This window comes from Triticum dicoccoides, chromosome 1A (genome assembly GCF_002162155.2).
Source record: "Triticum dicoccoides isolate Atlit2015 ecotype Zavitan chromosome 1A, WEW_v2.0, whole genome shotgun sequence".
NCBI classification, from domain to species: Eukaryota; Viridiplantae; Streptophyta; class Magnoliopsida; order Poales; family Poaceae; genus Triticum; species Triticum dicoccoides.
In genome coordinates this window covers 555,669,277-555,689,003 of record NC_041380.1, presented here as the reverse complement: position 1 = coordinate 555,689,003, position 19,727 = coordinate 555,669,277, and the positions used below count along the sequence as shown (strand labels likewise).

General features: G+C 43.0%; 1 protein-coding gene across 1 annotated transcript; it reads right to left on the bottom strand.

The window, feature by feature from the left end:
• Positions 1 to 1,126: 1,126 nt before the first annotated feature.
• Positions 1,127 to 7,292, bottom strand: LOC119289099 (probable homogentisate phytyltransferase 2, chloroplastic). Its single transcript, XM_037568521.1, has 11 exons — positions 7,074 to 7,292; positions 5,374 to 5,495; positions 5,149 to 5,295; positions 4,762 to 4,987; positions 3,799 to 3,872; positions 3,548 to 3,640; positions 2,815 to 2,932; positions 2,459 to 2,521; positions 2,125 to 2,157; positions 1,606 to 1,682; positions 1,127 to 1,519 (listed from the first exon to the last, which is right to left on the bottom strand). Exons 1-10 carry the CDS (start codon positions 7,272 to 7,274, stop codon positions 1,608 to 1,610), a joined length of 1,152 nt encoding a protein of 383 aa, XP_037424418.1. The 5' UTR covers positions 7,275 to 7,292; the 3' UTR covers positions 1,127 to 1,519; positions 1,606 to 1,607.
• Positions 7,293 to 19,727: the final 12,435 nt, after the last annotated feature.

Genomic DNA, 19,727 nt, shown 5'->3' with positions numbered 1-19,727 from the left:
GAGCTAGCTTTAATGAGAATCCAAGAATGGGAAGAAGGAAGAAGCCGAGTCAATGGATCGAAAACGAAAAGAATGCCGACCTTAACAACAGATGGCCGAGCATATCTTGCGGTGCATTGCATCTGCATCCATTTTGTCTTTGGATAGGAAATGAAGGAGTGATGGACGCATGTGCACGTCCTTTGCCGCGGCCGCGTGTACAACGTGGCACTACTGTTCATAAGGCGGCAAATGGGTATAGCCAGCCGTAGATTCGAGATAGTAGATACTCTCTCCGTTTCAAAATAATTAACTTCCATTTATTTAAAAATGGATGTACCTATATACTAAAACATGTCTAAATACATCTATATTTTAACAAATGAAAGTCATATATTGTGGAACGGAGGGAGTAGACGGAAAGACCATGAAACGGTAGTGACAGGCAGGCTACGTACGTAGCGACCACCGCGCGCGCGCCTGCAACACATGCCGATCAGCCGCCACGACGATCGGCTATATTTATGCATGCGTGGATGCGTTTCTTTCGGGCAGGAAGGAAGACGGCGCTGGCGGCTGGCGGCTGGGGCACTGTGCCTGCTTCGCCACAGGATCAGGATCACGGCCTGCCTAACCTACCTACGTGGGCCGCAGCTCCACCTTCCGCTACCGCCGACGCACAGCTAGCTCATCACAGACAGCTACTCCCTTCGGAAAAAAAACATCTTACATTATAGGATTGAGGGAGTAGAGAACTCGCTGAATCGAAGGCGTTTAGCTAAAATTTCTGTTTCTCTAGATCAAGGGCGCCATCTGTGGCTGGAAATCCCCCGTTGACCCTATTTCAAATCCTGTAAACCTTAACATCCTTTAATGAAGTTCGGTTTACAGCTCAAGAAAAAAAAAGCTAGCTCACCACATGTTCGATCGTGTTGGGATATACTTAGATAGATAAAAAAAAATAGTAGAACCAAGTGGCCGCCTGTGCCTGGACGGTCCATGCAACCCAAAAGTCGTGCTAGTACTTCAGAACTGAACACACATGTTACACGCCCGACCATGTCGTGTCACAAACTTCTGTGATATTCCGTGGGCCGTGGCACGCATTTATGATGCAGACACGGACTCGTAGTTCAGATTCAGTGGATTGTCAGATAGATTTGCAGTTTCTTCCCGTTTCAGTGCAGTTTGTACACAATTTGCTGAAACATGCCAGCGAAGAAATATGCCCAAACCCTCCAAAACAAGGCCCGATACTTTTCCCTTTCATATATTTTCCTCTTTGTTTGGCAGAAACAACCAGGTCATTTTCTACTGGGTAAATACATTATCTGCTCAACGCTAGGACCCAATGGGAACTCCCACAGCATCGTCAAGATCCTCGTCGCATCGCTGCTCTATTCCCCTACCAGTCAAACAGTATGTACATAAAAAAATTGCTCACGCTTTATGGGCCACAAAGGGTTTCTCTTCTGCTGCCCCCAACAAGTCCCTGCTTCGGTGCGTGCTCCGATAGTGTAGCCCATGTCAGACGCCATATCTGACAGTGCACACCAAATGATTGATTATATCAAGTTTCAGAAACAGACTTCAGAAAGCAGTGCAAGTGTTGACAGGAAAAGTTACCTCTATAACAACGGGAAGAAGATGTATTCGGCGTAGAAGAGGTTCCAGATGAACCGGTAGTACTGTGAAATAGCATCCTGCCACACAAACAAACAGCTAAAACTAATGCACTTGGAACGCAACAAATTTGCATATGCTATATTGCAACTTCAGAGCACTTCACTTTTGTTGGTTTTTAACATTCCATGCCCAGGACATGCAATGTCATGTTTCCTCTCAGGAACAGAGAGATTACATGTATAATACTGTATAATAATAATAATAATAATAATAATAATAATAATAGCATGGGGGAAACATTATAAGTAAGTCAAAATGATCCAAATTAAGATTGGTCGAACAATAAAAAGTAGAAACATTATAAGTAAGTAGTTTCTTCTACTTATTCTAATAAAATAACCAAAATATATGCAGGCTCACAAAAAACGCTTCTCCTGGCAATTTCAATTATAAACTCTTCATATTTCAAAAGTTGTATGATGAACAAGAGGTGTGACGAGTGTAAGTTAAAAGCCTCACCTTACTATACTTTGCTTGCTCCAGAACCCATGTCTGAAATCATTCAACATAACAAGACAGTTAGCAAAATAAATGCATTTGCTCCAGAACCAAAGGAATTAGCTACAAATGAGTTAAATGTGCATTTTCCATTGAGGTTTGGGTTCCTAAGCTGGAGTCCCCAGTGATCAATATATTTTGTTTGTCTACCTTTAATAAAGTTGGACCATTTAATTTTGGGTCTAAGAACAGTCAGTCATAAGTTAATTGTAAGCTGGTTATACAGGATTGAACAGGGAAGGTACAGATCTTAGAAACTCCAGGACTGATCATGTACAAGGGTCTATGTCTTTACCTGAAAAATTAAAGCAACTGCAAGAGCAGCATGAAAAGGCACCATTACAAAGCTCCTGAAAGCCTGCAATTTTGAAGAACACCATCAGTGCAACTGCATAAGGTAACACTGCTTAGTAGTAGTACAGAGGTATGCATCGAAGTACTGTCTTTTTCAAGAACATCCACTGATCAGAAAGGGATCCTTGGGATAAATAAATAATCATAGTAAACAATGCTGTAAACTTCTACTGGTCTAATTGACCATAGATGCATGTTTCCGTCATCTGAAACATTGCGGCAGTTTGAAATTTCACTAATTCAACTGGAAGGAGGGGAATAATATCAAAGGAAGGTCAAAAGCAGTAGAAATCCAACCTGAGGAATAAGAAAAGGTACTACAATAGCAGCAACATAATTTGCCAACAATAAACCAGAGCCAAGGAAGGCAATATTTCTGACACCAAGCTTTGTCGCCAAAGTTGATATTTGGAATCTACAGGGGGGAACATTATAAGTACAAGATCAGTAATTCAATTAGTGATGTCCGTTAAACAAATAAATAGTTCAACAGAACTGGCTAAGGATGCTGACTGCTAATATTCTGTCTCAAAGGAAACAAAGTAGAGAACTGTCTACATTTGAAACAAAGGGTCACTCAGTATGCAAAACCTACAAATTTTGTCCCTTTCTTTTGTGTTTTGAGATCTTTCGAACTGACTATGCTTTAAACAAGTTTTCCAAATATGGGCTGAAATCCCTCAATCCAGCTCTATATCATTTTGGCTCAGGCCACTTGTCAAGGCTAAGGGAAATAAGAAATAAACATTGGAGGCCAAAACTCACAATCTTAATTTGTATTGTTCTACTTTTCCGATTAGTAGTTTGTTCGACCAATTGCTGTCATTTTGTGGGCCTACAGTCGATAGCTTTTTCTAGCAACTAAGAATAGTGACACAAAAACATGGATGTGCACCATAAAAATACAAAGATAACTAGACGGTGGTCTACACAAAGGTAACCATTAGTTATTCATTTAAAACTGACATGATCTTTGTTGGAAAAACTAGACAGTGGTTGCTACAAAACCTTGTATAGACTATAAACTCACTTGCGGTCTCCTTCAACATCCGGAAGATCTTTGGTTATAGCAATGACCAGAGCAAATACTGTCACAAAGCATGTAATAAAAGCAACAGGCGAGCTGCAGATAGAAAGGTATCACATAGCATTAGACATCACAAATATCTCCAAATGTCTGCAATGAGATGCAACATACCACTTTCTAGATAGGTGTATACTGACTGTAGAAATACAATGCTAACTTAACAAAGTTCGAATAAACTTGCAGCAACTATTTACCTCCACTGGAATGCAAGACCTAATGCAGCTCTAGTAGCATAGTACACGCCAAAGTTGAGAAGGAATCCGCGAACCTGTAAAAAATAAACAAAAGATAGGTTTGTCAAAAAGAAAAAAAAATGCCCTAAAGTAAAATAGAAACATGATAGCATGGACTTGCAATAAAACAAGAAACATGATAGGACAGCATTACTCAGAGAAATTAGGTTTTCTAACATTATACGGAGGATTTGCGAGTTACGAGGAAACTAAGGACCTTACTTGATAAGTGAAATAAATTTTCGAGCAAATAAACTGTTCTAAGCACGCCTAAATATTTAAATTATTCTCCGAAAGGTGTCACAAGCCAATTTCTGTAAACTGGTATAGCTAGAATTAAGGTGGAGGTGATTCAGTCGTACTCTCATTTCTCCGAAGGAATATATTTCTAGAAAGTTCAATTATACACTGATCATGTTCTAAACTACAAAATAGGTTTGCGGCCATATTAGCCAATTAAATTTCCTTTTGTCCCTACAGCCTATCTTGTCATATTATAAATGCTACATAGAAACTGTCAGATCTTTGCAAAAAAAAGAGTGTCAGATACAAGTTAAATGAGTATGAAAATACCTATGAATGTATCTGCCATGTGGAGCCCATTATGAGCCCATGGAAATGGCGCAAAAGAGGGTTGCACACTTGCAGTTATGGATTGGCCAGCAACCACATCCAAGGCTTGCATCATTATCTTATGTTTAGTTGTTATATATTTGGTTTAGAGGCTTATCTCTAGTTATTTGGCTAGTCAAGTTTTTAGATCGACCCTATGTAAAACATGCAGTAGAGCAAGTGCAGGACTGCAATTAAGAAGAGATAAATTAAGCAAAGTTTCCAGTTCATAATTGGGCTATCATTCCAAAATATAAGAGCTAAAAAAATGTCACTGTTACTATAGTAATGAAGAAGAGAGGAGCAAAGTACCGTTGCAATGATAAGAAAAGCAGCAACTGGATATCTCTTCAGTCTGAATGGAGGAACAGAATATATAGTGCCAAGAAATAGACCAAGGCAGTAAAGAGAGGTGATGAAAGGTCCAAAGTTTGAAACGACAATTGAGAAGCCCACCACTGCGAATGCTACGACCAGTAACCATGCTGACTGAACAGAGAGATCACCAGCAGCAATAGGTAAATATGGTTTGTTCACCCTGTTCAGTGGCATAAACTTAGAAATGACAGGTATAGCAGAAACATTGGCTGGGCTTTCATCATATGTTACTTTGAATGGTAATACTTTGTAGCGGCACCTTTATGAATGAAGGTAGTAAGTGTAAGTGAAGACAAAATTCAAGGGAGGCAATATACATACTTGTCAATTCCAATGTCATAGATCTGATTAATCCCAACAATGTAACCGTTGCCGCAGATCAAAGCTACAAGCCCATAGAGTGCTTTGAATACCAAGCGCCAATCGATCAATTGGGGATTCTCTAATAATGCTCTAGCAACCAAGGCTCTGCGTCCACACAACAGTTTCAGTACTAGAAAACTAAATCTTGGTTCAGCCATTATAAATCTAAAGCTCAATGCTCACGTGGATCCCAAAGCAGTTCCACGAATTGTGTGTGGCCTTAAAAATCTCCAGCAGGAATCCTTTAGGTCTGATAGTGTCTTCGACAGTGGAGCTGGCCCAGCTGCACCAGCTTGAGAGCATGCCTGTACCAGGACCAGGTCAAATGAGTGTGATCATGACATGCGAAAAGACGCACAGTCACATAGTTACTTAAGTAAATGTGCTGGATGGTGAATATTAGAAAACAGTGAGTTGAATCATTACCAGTTCACATGAAAAATGTCTGTAAGAAAGGAAAGACAGGTAATCACATTCATCATGCTTTGTGAATTGCGATAACCCCCGATCTCTAATTTTCCCAACTGGCCAGCACTCAATGCCTATTTGGATTACAGTGCGCTCAAAGTTTGGACGAGACTACTACTGCATGATCACAGAAGCATGTGGGTTGATCAGGACATTCCACATTACATCCTATCCTCCAATCTCAAATGCAGTAAAATTAACTTCTGAAACTATAGATAGCTCTCAGCAATGGTTGACCTCTTGTAACAAACACTGTAGCTTCTAGGTTGTAGCCTGTTATGGAACGTCGGGCTGCACATGGATGTGAAGGTTACTGGAGCATCTAGACCGTGGCTAAGCACATCACTGTGATGGTGTTATTCCTGATGCTTCTAAATCCTAGCATGCCCTAGTTTCCTTCAATTGCATATGAACATGGACAAGGGAAACAACAAAATAGTGTCGGTAAAAATAACTGTGAGCCCTCTCATATAGTGGATACAACATGCGATCCTCTTCAGCTGGCTTATATTACCGTCTCTTGTGAGAGTGAGGTGCGACATTTAATTTGCCACCCACCTTTTGAGTCTATGCATTTGTTGGTGTACTATGTACCACTTGAATTGTGGTAATTTACATTTCACTCAGCCACACAATGTTCAGGACTTCTGTGACCACTCATGGCATTATTTGCCTTAGGTAAGTTGCACGAGAAGCATCTCTAATCTTCTTTCAATTTATGAATTGACATAAAAAATGATATTTGTAGGAACACGAGTGCAACTAACAAATGCATTTGAACACCACATTAGCCAATAAGCATGTATTAAAATGGGAAACTCTTCCAAACGGTAGTCCGGCAAAAAGCTTAGCTCAGACTCCTTTGTAGCTGTTCTTGCCAGCAAATCACGGCCACGATCAGAACACGACAACTTGACAAGACGCATAGTCACATAGTCACATATGTGAAGATGAGCAAACAGTCAGTCCATTCATTACTAGAGTTCCCACGGAAGATGTCTGCAAGGAGGTAAAGGCTCCCCAATCTCCAATTTTCCCAAAGGGACAGTACACAATTCCTATTCGGATTACAGTGCAAGAGAAGCATTTCTCCAATTTTCCCAAAGGGACAGTACACAATTCCTATTTCGGATTACAGTGCAAGAGAAGAGAGAAGCATTGCATAAGGACATTCAGAATTGCAGGTTTCAGCATTGCCGTCCTGTCCTACAAGCCTGAATGCAGTAAAATCGACTTGCTTGAATCATACAGTACGCAGCTGCCAACGGTGAATCAGTTCTTGTAACAAACACCGTAATCTCTTCGAAGTGGGCGAAACAGCAGCTCGATTTGCTTGAGCTAAATTGACAGACAGAAACACACCGCCGACAAGCCTACATCGCATTGAGCTAGAGATATGAGATCGGGATGCTTACCCGCACGGCGTCGCGCCGGCGCGGTCGGGCGGCGCCGCAGGGGGCGCGCGGGGACAGAGTGAATCGGGTGGAAGCAGAGGAGAAGATAGGTGAAGCGGCCGGCGGCGACGGGCGCCTGCCGCGGCCGGCCGGGGCGGGGAGGAAGCGAGCGGCGGTGGTGGGCGCGTGGGAGGGGACGGGAGGGGAGGCGAGGGAAGCCATGGGTGGGGAGGGGAGTACACTCTCGGCCTTTCCCCCCTGCTCAGCCACCCGTCGCCATTGGGGATTGATGAGGCTGGAGGCAGCGAGTGAGAGGGGATGCCACGGGGGCCGTCCGTGCGCTATCCTATGGCTGTGGTAGGTGTTCATGCTATGGTTGAGCATTTTTCCTTTTTAGGAACGCAATTTTTTCATCCCCTTTATTTTCCACTCCGGTGGTAATTAATTGTTGAAAATTACAAGAACCGAGAGCCAGCCACGAAGAACTGGTCTTCGAAAGGGTTGGACTTCTGAGTTGCGGCTCATGAAGATAGGTGGTAGGGGCATTTTTTGATGTGGAGGTTTCTTGAGCATCTATAACGTGTAGGTGGATCTCACTGGATCAAAAACGATGTCTCAAAGTGTCATTCCTTATGCCTCAAAATCCTACTGTATCATAGTTTCCTTGATATTAAGATGGACATGAATACCGCAAAATGTTATCGTCAGACATGATTGCGAGTCCTTTCATGTAGGGCACATGACATGTGAGTGATGCTCTTTGGCTTGCTTATATCACATTTTCTTGTGAGAGTGGGCGGTGGTACTTTAATTTCTTATCTACGTTTTCATCCGTTGCATTTGTTGTTGTACTACATACATGTTAGTTGTTGCAATAATTTAGGTTTCACTCATTCATACAAATTTCAGGACTTTGTTGACAATTCATGCCATCACTTGCCTTGTGTAAGTTGTATAGGGAACATGTTTAATATTTTATTTGATTTATATAATAATATAAAAACACTAGTTCCATGACCAGATGCATTTACACCAGATAATTGTCGGTAAATATAATTAAAACTAGCAAACTCTTCTCCTTGGCAGGCTAGCACAAAGCTTTGATCAGACTCCCTCGTAGTTGTCTCGTCGGTAAGTTAATTCTTACAATGATTAAGGTTTCACTCATACAAAGTTGAGGACCTTGTCGATGATTGATGACATTACTTTCCTTGTGTAAGTTGCATGGGAGCATGTTTAATATTGTCTTTAATTTATAAATGATATAAAAACACCTAGTTCAGTGACCAGATGCATTTGCACATGATAATTGCTGGTGAATATAATTAAAACTAGCAAACTCTTCTCCTTGGTAGGCTAGAACAAAGCTTTGGTCGGACTCCTTCATAGTTGTTTCCTCTACAAGTTAATTCTTACAATAATTAAGGTTTCACTCATACAAAGTTGAGGAATTTGTTGACAACTAATGTCATTACTCCCCTTGTGTAAGTTGCATGGGAGCATGTTTAATCTTGTCTTTAATTTATAAATGATATAAAACACCTAGTTCAACGACCAGATGCATTTGTACATGATAATTGCCGGTAAATGTAATTAAAACTAGCAAACTCCTTGGTAGGCTAGCACAAAGATTTGATTGGACTCCTTCATAGGTGTTTCCTCTGTAAGTTAATTTTTATAATAATTAAAGTTTCACTCATACAAAGTTGAGGACTTTGTTGATGATTGATACCATTACTTCCCTTGTGTAAGTTGCATGGGAACATATTTAATCTTGTCTTTATGTTGCATGGGAACATGTTTAATCAGATCTGGAGTCTGTTTCTGGCCTTGTGAGAGAGGGATTTGTCGTTGTCGCTATCACCAACCCTTCTCCATCAACAATCTCATGATGCTCAGATCCATGTGTGAGTAATTCTTCTGTATGCATATGGAGGTAGATGGGACTTGGATGAGAATTCTTATGTAATTGTTGTTAAAATTGTTAGGCCTTGATCCCTAGTGACGGTGTCCTGGACTAGGGGGTACCAATCTAGTTGGCCCATAGTCCTCGGGCCGAGTTTATGGGCCACCATTCTCATAAAGAAGGACCCCGGAAGCCTCGCACCTCTATGTGATCAAGACAGCTTCTGCCGAAGACTTGACGTGTACTCAATGGACATCTTCGGCCGCCGCCATGTGCGTCCTTAGATTTGCAACCGACCACGTAACCCTATGTACCCCCCTGGCATGTATATAAGCCAAGAGATTTAGCCTGTAGAGGGTATCCGATCATAATCACATCCACCTAGCCTTAGGGTTAGAACACAACTTACGATCTCGAGGTAGATCAAGCTTGTACTCGATACACAACAATCAATGCAATCAAAGCAGGACTTAGGGTATTACCTCTTCGAGAGGGCCAGAACCTGGGTAAACGTTGTCTCCTTCATCCCTTGTTACCCATTGATCTGAGATCCATAGCTCGAGACCCCCTGCCCCGAGGTATGCCGGTTTTACCACCGACATTGGTGCTTTCATTGAGAGTTCCGTTGTGTGAAAAAAAGATCAATGGCTAATCTGCGGATCAACTGCAACACTAGGGATGGAATTCGAGCCGAGTCGAGCCAGCTCGGCTCGACTCGCTACATATCGTTTCATTAACGAGCTAGCTCGACTCGACTCGTTACTATAACGAGCTCAACCCCAAGATTGGCTCGACTCGTATAACTCGCGATCTGGCTCATTAAGCTCGTTAAAGATATAAACATAAAGCCATCAAATATGGTAAAAATGATTATGTATATATTAAACATATATATCACTAAACGATTGTAATTTCCTTGTAATGCATGAGTCTCCTAGGCGGCTGGGCCTTGTGTTGTGCGCCTGGGACGTAGGAACTGGTGGAGCTATGTCTTAGAGAAATAGGCTATGGCCCGCCCATCCTGTAGCAAGTTTAATGGAGATTGATGGGTAAATTAGGCCAAGCTGGTAAAAATAGTTGGCCCTCTTTGTACTGGCCCGCCCAGGTTTGGGGCCATAGCTCCGCCACTGGACGTAGGGTGATGAGTGGATGATCTTTCTTTGTATTAGGAATGGCCGATTTATTGTATCGAGCCTAACGAGTTACACGAGTACTCGTGAGATTGGCTCGTTTAACTTGGTCTATAAATGATCTTAAACTAAAGCTCGGCTTGACCCGTTATTCTTCGAGTTCGAGTCGATTCGAGCCGAGTCATGAGCTACTTATTTAGCTTGCGAGCTTCGAGCTTTTTTTCCAGCCCTATTCAACACTGTCCATGACGACATCTTTGTCCCTGGCCAACTCTTCGTGTTCGGCAACATGGTTCTTCACGCCAACTCGACGGTCCATGTAGCACCCGTCAAAAACTTCGCCCCAGACCAGGTGGTCACTTTCAGGATCTTGGAGTACACTGCAGATTCTCGTGGTGAGCTCATCCTTTCTAGCTGGGCTCCAGACCGGATCAAAAACCTTTCGGCTGTCGTGGGCTCAACCATGGAGCTGATCTCTGATCTGAACCTCGGATCTGACCTCCCGGTGAATCTAGCTCCATCAGAGGAACCGACCACTGCCACGCCAGGCGAGGGCCTCGACATCGAGTTAGGCCTCGACCCCAATCTGAGTCTAAACATGGACCCTGCATCAAGTACGAATCTGATCTCTCCAACTGGTGGCCTAGAGCCAAACAGGGCCAACCAACACTTTGAGCTCGCGTCAAGCAGCGCTAGTATCATGCTTCGAGTATGCCCGGACTCTAGCCAGACCATGAACCTCGAAGATCTGTCCCGCCTTAATGAGATGTTGAATCATATTTAGAGTTCATCAATCTCGAATGACCAAACTTCGGTCCATGAAGAGATCAGACTTAAAGTCGATGACAGGGAATTTTACACCCCACCCACCACCCATCACCCACCTAGTCGCCACAGTCGATGATTTAACCGACGCGTTAGACTATGTGAAGGCCATCGACATGGATGAAGATATCGACGCCACTGCGAAAACTACTACGCCTTTGGCTAACACTGGCAGATGGACTACAATGTCCACTTACGACATATATATGGTGGGCACACCTAAGAATCCCGCGTGTCATCGGCGTAGGCACGCGAAAGGTACCAACGGGGGCCCAGCGGGTATGACACCGTCGCCACTGACAACGGTGCATGGGACGACGAAGCTGAGAACCAGGGAGAGGACATTCAAGCCTCCCTAGAACAGCAAAACAACCCCACAAGAGTCCCTGAAGATGAGGACCATAATGATCTCTTCGACGGGGCCGACATCAATTATTTACCTTAATTTGAGGAGGATGAAAGCCACAGAACTGAGGACTATGTAGTCCCCGAGGACCCTTTTGAGAAAGAACGGTTCAGACGGTGCCTGGTAGCCACTGCCAGGAGTATGAAGAGGAAGCAACAACAGCCGCAAGCCGATCAGAACGTGTTGAATGACAAGTGGGTTCGAGTTATGGACACAAATGTAAAATACCCTAAAATTATAGGTCGAAGAAATATAGAATGAAATCATTGTTTCCTTAATCAAAAGAAGAAGATGCTTCAAACAAGTACATATCCTCAACACAAATCACCTATGATGTGTTGCAACTGCTTCTGTACATGCAACCACAACCGGAATCCATTGTACATAACAAAGAACTCAGAAACTTGGCCATGCGATTCAAGTCATAAATTGAAGTACACTCCACACTAAAATACAAGAGAAAATCATCTCACTACTAGAAAAAACAATCATAATTAGAGAAAAAAGATGGGTATCCTAACCCAACAACTTGAGGCTTAATAGAGGCAATTTTCATTCTACCTACACTACAAAGTAGAGCCAACAGAGAGAAACTGCTCCTCTCGAAAGATGGTTCTCTCTTACATTCTACCTACATGCTACCTCTTGAGCATGCGTTGGTTTTCCCTTGAAGAGGAAAGGGTGATGTAGCAAAGCAGCGTAAGTATTTCCCTCAGTTTTTGAGAACCAAGGTATCAATCCAGTAGGAGACCACACGCGAGTCACCTCGTACCTACAAAAACAAATAAGAACCTCACAACCAACGCGATAAAGGGGTTGTCAATCCCTTCACGGCCACTTGCAAGAGTGAGATCTGATAGAGATAATGATAATAAGATAAATATTTTTGGTATTTTTATGATATAGATTGAAAGTAAAGATTGCAAAATAAGATAGATTGGAAACTTGTATGATGGAGAATAGACTCGGGGGCCATAGGTTTCACTAGTGGCTTCTCTCAAGATAGCATAAGTATTACGGTGGGTGAACAAATTACTGTCGAGCAATTGATATAAGAATGAATAATTATGAGAATAGCTAGGCATGATAATGTATATAGGCATCACATCCGTGACAAGTAGACCGACTCCTGCCTGCATCTACTACTATTACTCCACATATCGACCGCTATCTGGCATGCATCTAGAGTATTAAGTTCATAAGAACAGAGTAACGCCTTAAGTAAGATTGTTGGAAATATGCCCTAGAGGAAATAATAAATTAGTTATTATTATTATATTTCATTGTTCATGATAATCGTTTACTATCCATGCTAGAATTGTATTGATAGGAAACTCAGATACATGTGTGGATAAATAGACAACACCATGTCCCTAGTAAGCCTCTAGTTGACTAGCTCGTTGATCAATAGATGGTTACGGTTTCCTGACCATGGACATTGGATGTCGTTGATAATGGGATCACATCATTGATGTGATGGACAAGACCCAATCCTAAGCCTAGCACAAAGATCGTGTAGTCCGTATGCTAAAGCTTTTCTAATGTCAAGTATCATTTCCTTAGACCATGAGATTGTGCAACTCCCGGATACCTAGGAATGCTTTGGGTGTACCAAACGTCACAACATAACTGGGTGGCTATAAAGGTTCACTACAGGTATCTCCGAAAGTGTCTGTTGGGTTGGCACGAATCGAGACTGGGATTTGTCACTCCGTGTAAACGCAGAGGTATCTCTGGGCCCACTCGGTAGGACATCATCATAATGTGCACAATGTGACCAAGGAGTTGATCACGGGATGATGTGTTACGGAACGAGTAAAGAGACTTGCTGGTAACGAGATTGAACAAGGTATCGGGATACCGACGATCGAATCTCGGGCAAGTACAATACCGCTGGACAAAGGGAATTGAATACGGGATTGATTGAATCCTCGACATCGTGGTTCATCCGACGAGATCATCGTGGAACATGTGGGAGCCAACATGGGTATCCAGATCCCGCTGTTGGTTATTGACCGGAGAGTTGTCTCGGTCATGTCTGCATGGTTCCCGAACCCGTAGGGTCTACACACTTAAGGTTCGATGACGCTAGGGTTATAGGGAATAGATATACGTGGTTACCGAATGTTGTTCGGAGTCTCGGATGAGATCCCGGACATCATGAGGAGTTCCGGAATGGTCCGGAGGTAAAGATTTATATATGGGAAGTCCTGTTTTGGTCACCGGAAAAGTTTCGGGTGCTATCGGTAACGTACCGGGACCACCGGGAGGGTCCCGTGGGTCCACTAGGTGGGGCTACCTGCCCCAAAGGGCTGCGTGGGCCAAGTTTGAAGGGGGACCAGCCCCAGGTGGGCTGGTGCGCCCCCCCACCAGGGCCCAAGGCGAAGAGAGAAGAGAAAAGGGGGAAACCCTAGGCTCAGATGGGCCTAAGGCCCACCTAGTGGTGCGCCCCCCTCTCTCCCCCCTTGGCCGCCCCCTAGATGGGATCTAGGGCTGGCCGCCACCCCTAGGGGTGGAAACCTAGGTGGGGGCACAGCCCCTCCCTTTCCCCTATATATAGTGGGGGTTTTGGGCTGCCATACACACGAGAACATCTCCTTCTTGGCGCAGCCCTACCCCTCTCCCTCCTCATCTCTTGCGGTGCTTGGCGAAGCCCTGCTGGAGTACCAACGCTCCTCCACCACCACCACGTCGTCGTGTTGCTGCTGGATGGAGTCTTCCCCAACCTCTCCTTCTCCCGTTGCCGGATCAAGGCGTAGGAGACGTCACCGGGCTGTACGTGTGTTGAACACGGAGGTGCCGTCCGTTCGGCACTAGGATCATCGGTGATTTGGATCACGACGAGTATGACTCCATCAACCCCGTTCACTTGAACGCTTCCGCTTAGCGATCTACAAGGGTATGTAGATGCACTCTCCTTCCCCTCGTTGCTAGATTACTCCATAGATTGATCTTGGTGATGCGTAGAAAATTTTGAATTTCTGCTACATTCCCCAATAGTGGCATCATGAGCTAGGTCTATGCGTAGTTTCTATGCACGAGTAGAACACAAGTTGTTGTGGGCATCGATTTTGTTAATTTGCTTGCCGTTACTAGTCTTATCTTGATTCGGCAGCATCGTGGGATGAAGCGGCCCGGACCGACCTTACACGTACTCTTACGTGAGACTGGTTCCACCGACTGACATGCACTAGTTGCATAAGGTGGCTAGCGGGTGTCTGTCTCTCCCACTTTAGTCGGATCGGATTCAATGAAAAGGGTCCTTATGAAGGGTAAATAGAAATTGGCATATCACGTTGTGGTTTTCGCGTAGGTAAGAAACGTTCTTGCTAGAAACCTATAGCAGCCACGTAAAAACTTGCAACAACAATTAGAGGACGTCTAACTTGTTTTTGCAGCAAGTGTTTTGTGATGTGATATGGCCAAAAGGATGTGATGAATGATATATGTGATGTATGAGATTGATCATGTTCTTGTAATAGGAATCACGACTTGCATGTCGATGAGTATGACAACCGGCAGGAGCCATAAGAGTTGTCTTTATTTATTTATGACCTACGTGTCAATTTAAACGTCATGTAATTACTTTACTTTATTGCTAAAGCGTTAGCCATAGTAGTAGAAGTAATAGATGACGAGACAACTTCAAGAAGACACGATGATGGAGATCATGATGATGGAGATCATGGTGTCATGCCGGTGACAACGATGATCATGGAGCCCCGAAGATGGAGATCAAAAGGAGCAAAATGATATTGGCCATATCATGTCACTATTTGATTGCATGTGATGTTTATCATGTTTTACATCTTATTTGCTTAGAACGACGGTAGCTTAAATAAGATGATCCCTCACTAAAATTTCAAGAAAGGTGTTCCCCCTAACTGTGCACCGTTGCGAAGGTTCGTTGTTTCGAAGCACCACGTGATGATCGGGTGTGATAGATTCTAACGTTCGAATACAACGGGTGTAAGCCAGATTTACATAGCAAAAACACTTAGGTTGACTTGACGAGCCTAGCATGTACAGACATGGCCTCGGAACACGGAAGACCAAAAGGTCGAGCATGAGTCATATAGAAGATATGATCAACATGAAGATGTTCACCGATGTTGACTAGTCTGTCTCACGTGATGATCGGACACAGCCTAGTTGACTCGGATCATGTTTCACTTAGATGACTAGAGGGATGTCTATCTGAGTGGGAGTTCATTAGATGAACTCAATTATCATGAACATAGTCTAAATTGTCTTTGCAAATATGTTGTAGATAAATAGCTCACGTTGTAGCTCCCTATTTCAATACGTTCCTAGAGAAAGATTAAGTTGAAAGATATTGTAAGCAATGATGCGGACTGGGTCCATAGTCCGAGGAGTGTCCTCACTGCTACACAGAAGGCTTACGTCTTTGATGCACCGCTCGATGTGCAAACCCCTACAACGTTGTCTGTGGATGTTGTGAACACCTGACAGACACGTCCTGATGACTACTTGATAGTTTAGTGCATCATACTTTACGGCTTAGAATCGGGATTCCAATGACGTTTTAAACGCCATAGAACATATGAGATGTTCAAAGAGCTGAAATTGGGATTTCAGGCTCATGCCCGTGTTGAGAGGTATGAGACCTCTGACAAGTTCTTTTGCCAACAAGATGGAGGAGAATAGCTCAGCTAGTGAGCATGTGCTCAGAATGTCTGGGTGCTACAATCACTTAAATCAAGTGGGAGTTAAATTTCCAGATAAGATAGTGATTGATAGAGTTCTCTATCCACTATCACTAAGCTGCTAGATCTTCGTGATGAACTATGACATGCAAGGGATGGAATTGATCCCGGAGCTGTTCGCGGTGCTTAAGACCGTAAAAGGTAGAAATCAAGAAGGAGCATCAAGTGTTGATGGTTTAACAAGACCACTGGTTTCAAGAAGGGCAAGGGCTAGAAGGGAAACCTCATGGATGGCAAACCAGTTGCCGCTCCAGTGAAGGAACCCAAGGTTGAACCCAAACCCGAGACTAAGTGCTTCTATTGTAAGGGGAACGGTCACTAGTAGCGGAATTACCCCAAATGCATGGTAGATAAGAAGGCTGGCAACTTCAACAAAGTATATACGTGTTATTAATGTGTACCTCGCTAGTACTCCTGGTAGCACCTGGGTATTGGATACCGGTTCAGTTGCTATTACTGGTGACTTGAAGCAAAAGCGACGGACTAAACGGAGACTGGCTAAGGGCGAGGTGACGATGTGTGTTGGAAGTATTTCCAAAGTTGATGAGATCACCATCGCACGCTCCATCTGCCTTCGGGATTAGTATTGAACCTAGATAAATGTTATCAGGTGTCTACGTTGAGCATGAATATGATTAGATCATGTTCATTGCAATACGGTCATTCATTTAAGTTAGAGAATAATGGTTATTCTGTTTACATGAATGATACCTTTCATGGTCATGCACCCTATGTGAATGGTTCATTGAATCTCGCTCGTGGTAATACACATGTTCACGCCAAAAGATGTAGAGTTAATAATGATAGTACCACTTTCTCGTGGCACTGCCGCTTAGGTCATATTGGCGTAAGATGCATGAAGAAACTCCATGTTGATGGATGTTTGGAGTCACTTGATTTTGAATCACTTGACACATGCGAGCCATGCCTCATGGGCAGGATGACTAAGACCCCGTTTTCAGGTACAATGAAACGGGCAAGTGACTTGTTGGAAATCATGCATGCTGATGCGTGTGATCCAATGAGAATTGAAGCGTGCGGTGGATATCACTATTTTCTCATATTCACTGACGATTTGGGTAGATATAGGTATATCTACTTAATGAAGCACAAGTCTGAAACGTTTGAAAAGTTCAAGCGATTTCAGAGTGAAGTTAAGAATCATCATAACAATAAGATCATGTTCCTATGATATGATCAAAAGGGGATTTTCTGAGTTATGAGTTTGGCAATCACTTAAGACATTGTGGAATTGTTTCACAGTTGAAGCCACCTGGAACACCACAAGGTAATGGTGTGTTCGGACGTCGTAATCGAACCCTATGAGATATGGTGCGATCTATGATGTCTCTTACCAATCTACCGTTTTCATTTTGAGGTTATGCGTTAGAGACAGCTGCATTCACTTTAGATAGGACACCATTTAAGTCCGTTGAAATGACGTCATGTGAACATTGGTTTGGCAAGAAACCATAGTTGTCACTTCTTAATGTTTGGGGCTGCGATGCTTAAGGCTTCAGCCGGAGAAGCTCGAACCCAAAGAGGACAAACACATCTTCATAGGATACCCAAAGGTGACAGTTGGGTACACCTTCTATCTCAGATCCGAGGGCAAATTGTTTGTCGCTAAGAATGGGTCCTTTCTCGAGAAGGATTTTCTCTCGAAAGAATTGAGTGGGAGGAAGATAGAACTTGATGAGGTTGTCGAACCTTTACTTCAAACAGAGAGTGATGCAACATAGAAAGATGTTTTCTGTGGCACCTATGTCTGTTGAAGAGGATGTTAATGACAGTGATCATGAAGCTTCGGATCAAGTTGCTATCGAACCTCATAGGCCGACAAGGATATGTACTACTCCTAAGTGGTATGGTAATCTTGTCTTAGATATCATGTTGTTAGACACAATGAACCTACGAGCTATGGAGAAGAGATGGTGGGCCCGTATTCCGACAAATGGTTAGAAGCCATGAAATCCGAGATAGGATCCATATATCAGAACAAAGTATGGACTTTGGTGGACTTGCCCGATGATCGGCAAGCCATTGAGATAAATGGGTCTTTAAGAAGAAGACGGACGTGGGCGGTAATGTTACCGTCCATGAAGCTCGACTTGTGGGAAAGAGTCTTTTCACAAGTTCAAGGAGTTGACTACGATGAGAATTTCTCACCCGTAGCGATGCTTAAGTCCGTCGGAATCATGTTAGCATTAGCTGTGTTTTTTGATTATGAAATCTGACAGATGGATGTCAAAACAAGTTTTCTTACCAGTTTTCGTAAGAAAAAGTTGTATGTGATACAATAAAAGGTTTTGTCGATCCTAAGGATGCTAAAAGGTATGCTGGCTCCATCGATCCTTCTATGGACTAGAGCAAGCATCTCGGAGTCAGAATATATGCTTTGATGGAGTGATCAAAGCTTTTAGGTTTATACAATGTTTGCTAGAAACTTGTATTTACAAGAAAGTGAGTGGGAGCACTACAACATTTCTGATAAGTATATGTGGATGACATATTGTTGATTCGAAATGATGTAGAATTTCTGGAAAGCATAAACGGTTGTTTGAAGAGTGTTTTTCAAAGGAAGACCTGGATAAAGCTGCTTATGGGCATCAAGATCTATAGAGATAGATCAAGACACCTGATGATACTTTCAAAGAACGCACACCTTGACATGTTTTTGAAGGAGTTCAAAATAGATCAGTCAAAGAAGGGGTTCTTACCTGAGTTGTGAGGTGTGAAGTTGAGTAAGACTCAAAGCTTGACCACGGCAGAAGAAAGAGGAAGGACGAAGGTCGTCCCCTATACTTTTGTCATAGGCTCTATACGGTATGCCATGCTGAAGTACCGCACCTGATGTGTGCCTTGCCACATGTCTAGCAAGAGGGTACAAAGGTGATCTAGGAGTAGATCACCAGATAGCGGTCAAAATTATCCTTAGAGGAATAAGGAAATGTTTCTCGGTTATGGAGGTGATAAAGAGTTCGACGTAAAGAGTTACGTCGATGCAAGCTTAACACCTATCCGGATAGCTCTGAGTAGAGATACCGGATACGTATAATGGAGCAACAATTTGGAATAGCTCCAAGTGGAACGTGGTAGTAGCATCTACGATATGACATAAAGTTTTGCAAAATACATAGGGATCTGAATATGGCAAGACCCATTGACTACAACCTCTCTCACAAGCATAACATGATCAAACCCAGAACTCTTTGAGTGTTTATCACATAGTGATGTGAACTAGATCATTGAGTCTAGTAGACTCTTGGATGTTGGTCACATGGCAATTTGACCTGTAAGTGTTAATCACATGGCGATGTGAACTAGATTATTGACTCTAGTGCAAGTGGGAGACTGTTGGAAATATGCCCTAGAGGCAATAATAAATTAGTTATTATTATTATATTTCATTGTTCATGATAATTGTTTATTATCCATGCTAGAATTGTATTGATAGGAAACTCAGATACATGTGTGGATAAATAGACAACACCATGTCCCTAGTAAGCCTCTAGTTGACTAGCTCGTTGATCAATAGATGGTTACGGTTTCGTGACCATGGACATTGGATGTCGTTGATAACGGGATCACATCATTAGGAGAATGATGTGATGGACAAGACCCAATCCTAAGCCTAACACAAAGATCGTGTAGTTCGTATGCTAAAGCTTTTCTAATGTC

What these genes read in the sequence shown, in the direction of transcription:
- LOC119289099 (XM_037568521.1), bottom strand. Translation starts at nt 7,274, where the DNA reads ATGGCTTCCCTCGCCTCCCCTCCCGTCCCCTCCCACGCGCCCACCACC. An exon ending in GCCGGCGCGACGCCGTGCGG is followed by an intron (nt 5,496 to 7,073) that starts GTAAGCATCCCG and finishes GTCCTGGTACAG; the next exon opens with GCATGCTCTCAAGCTGGTGC. An exon ending in GGTCTTGCATTCCAGTGGAG is followed by an intron (nt 3,641 to 3,798) that starts GTAAATAGTTGC and finishes TTCTATCTGCAG; the next exon opens with CTCGCCTGTTGCTTTTATTA.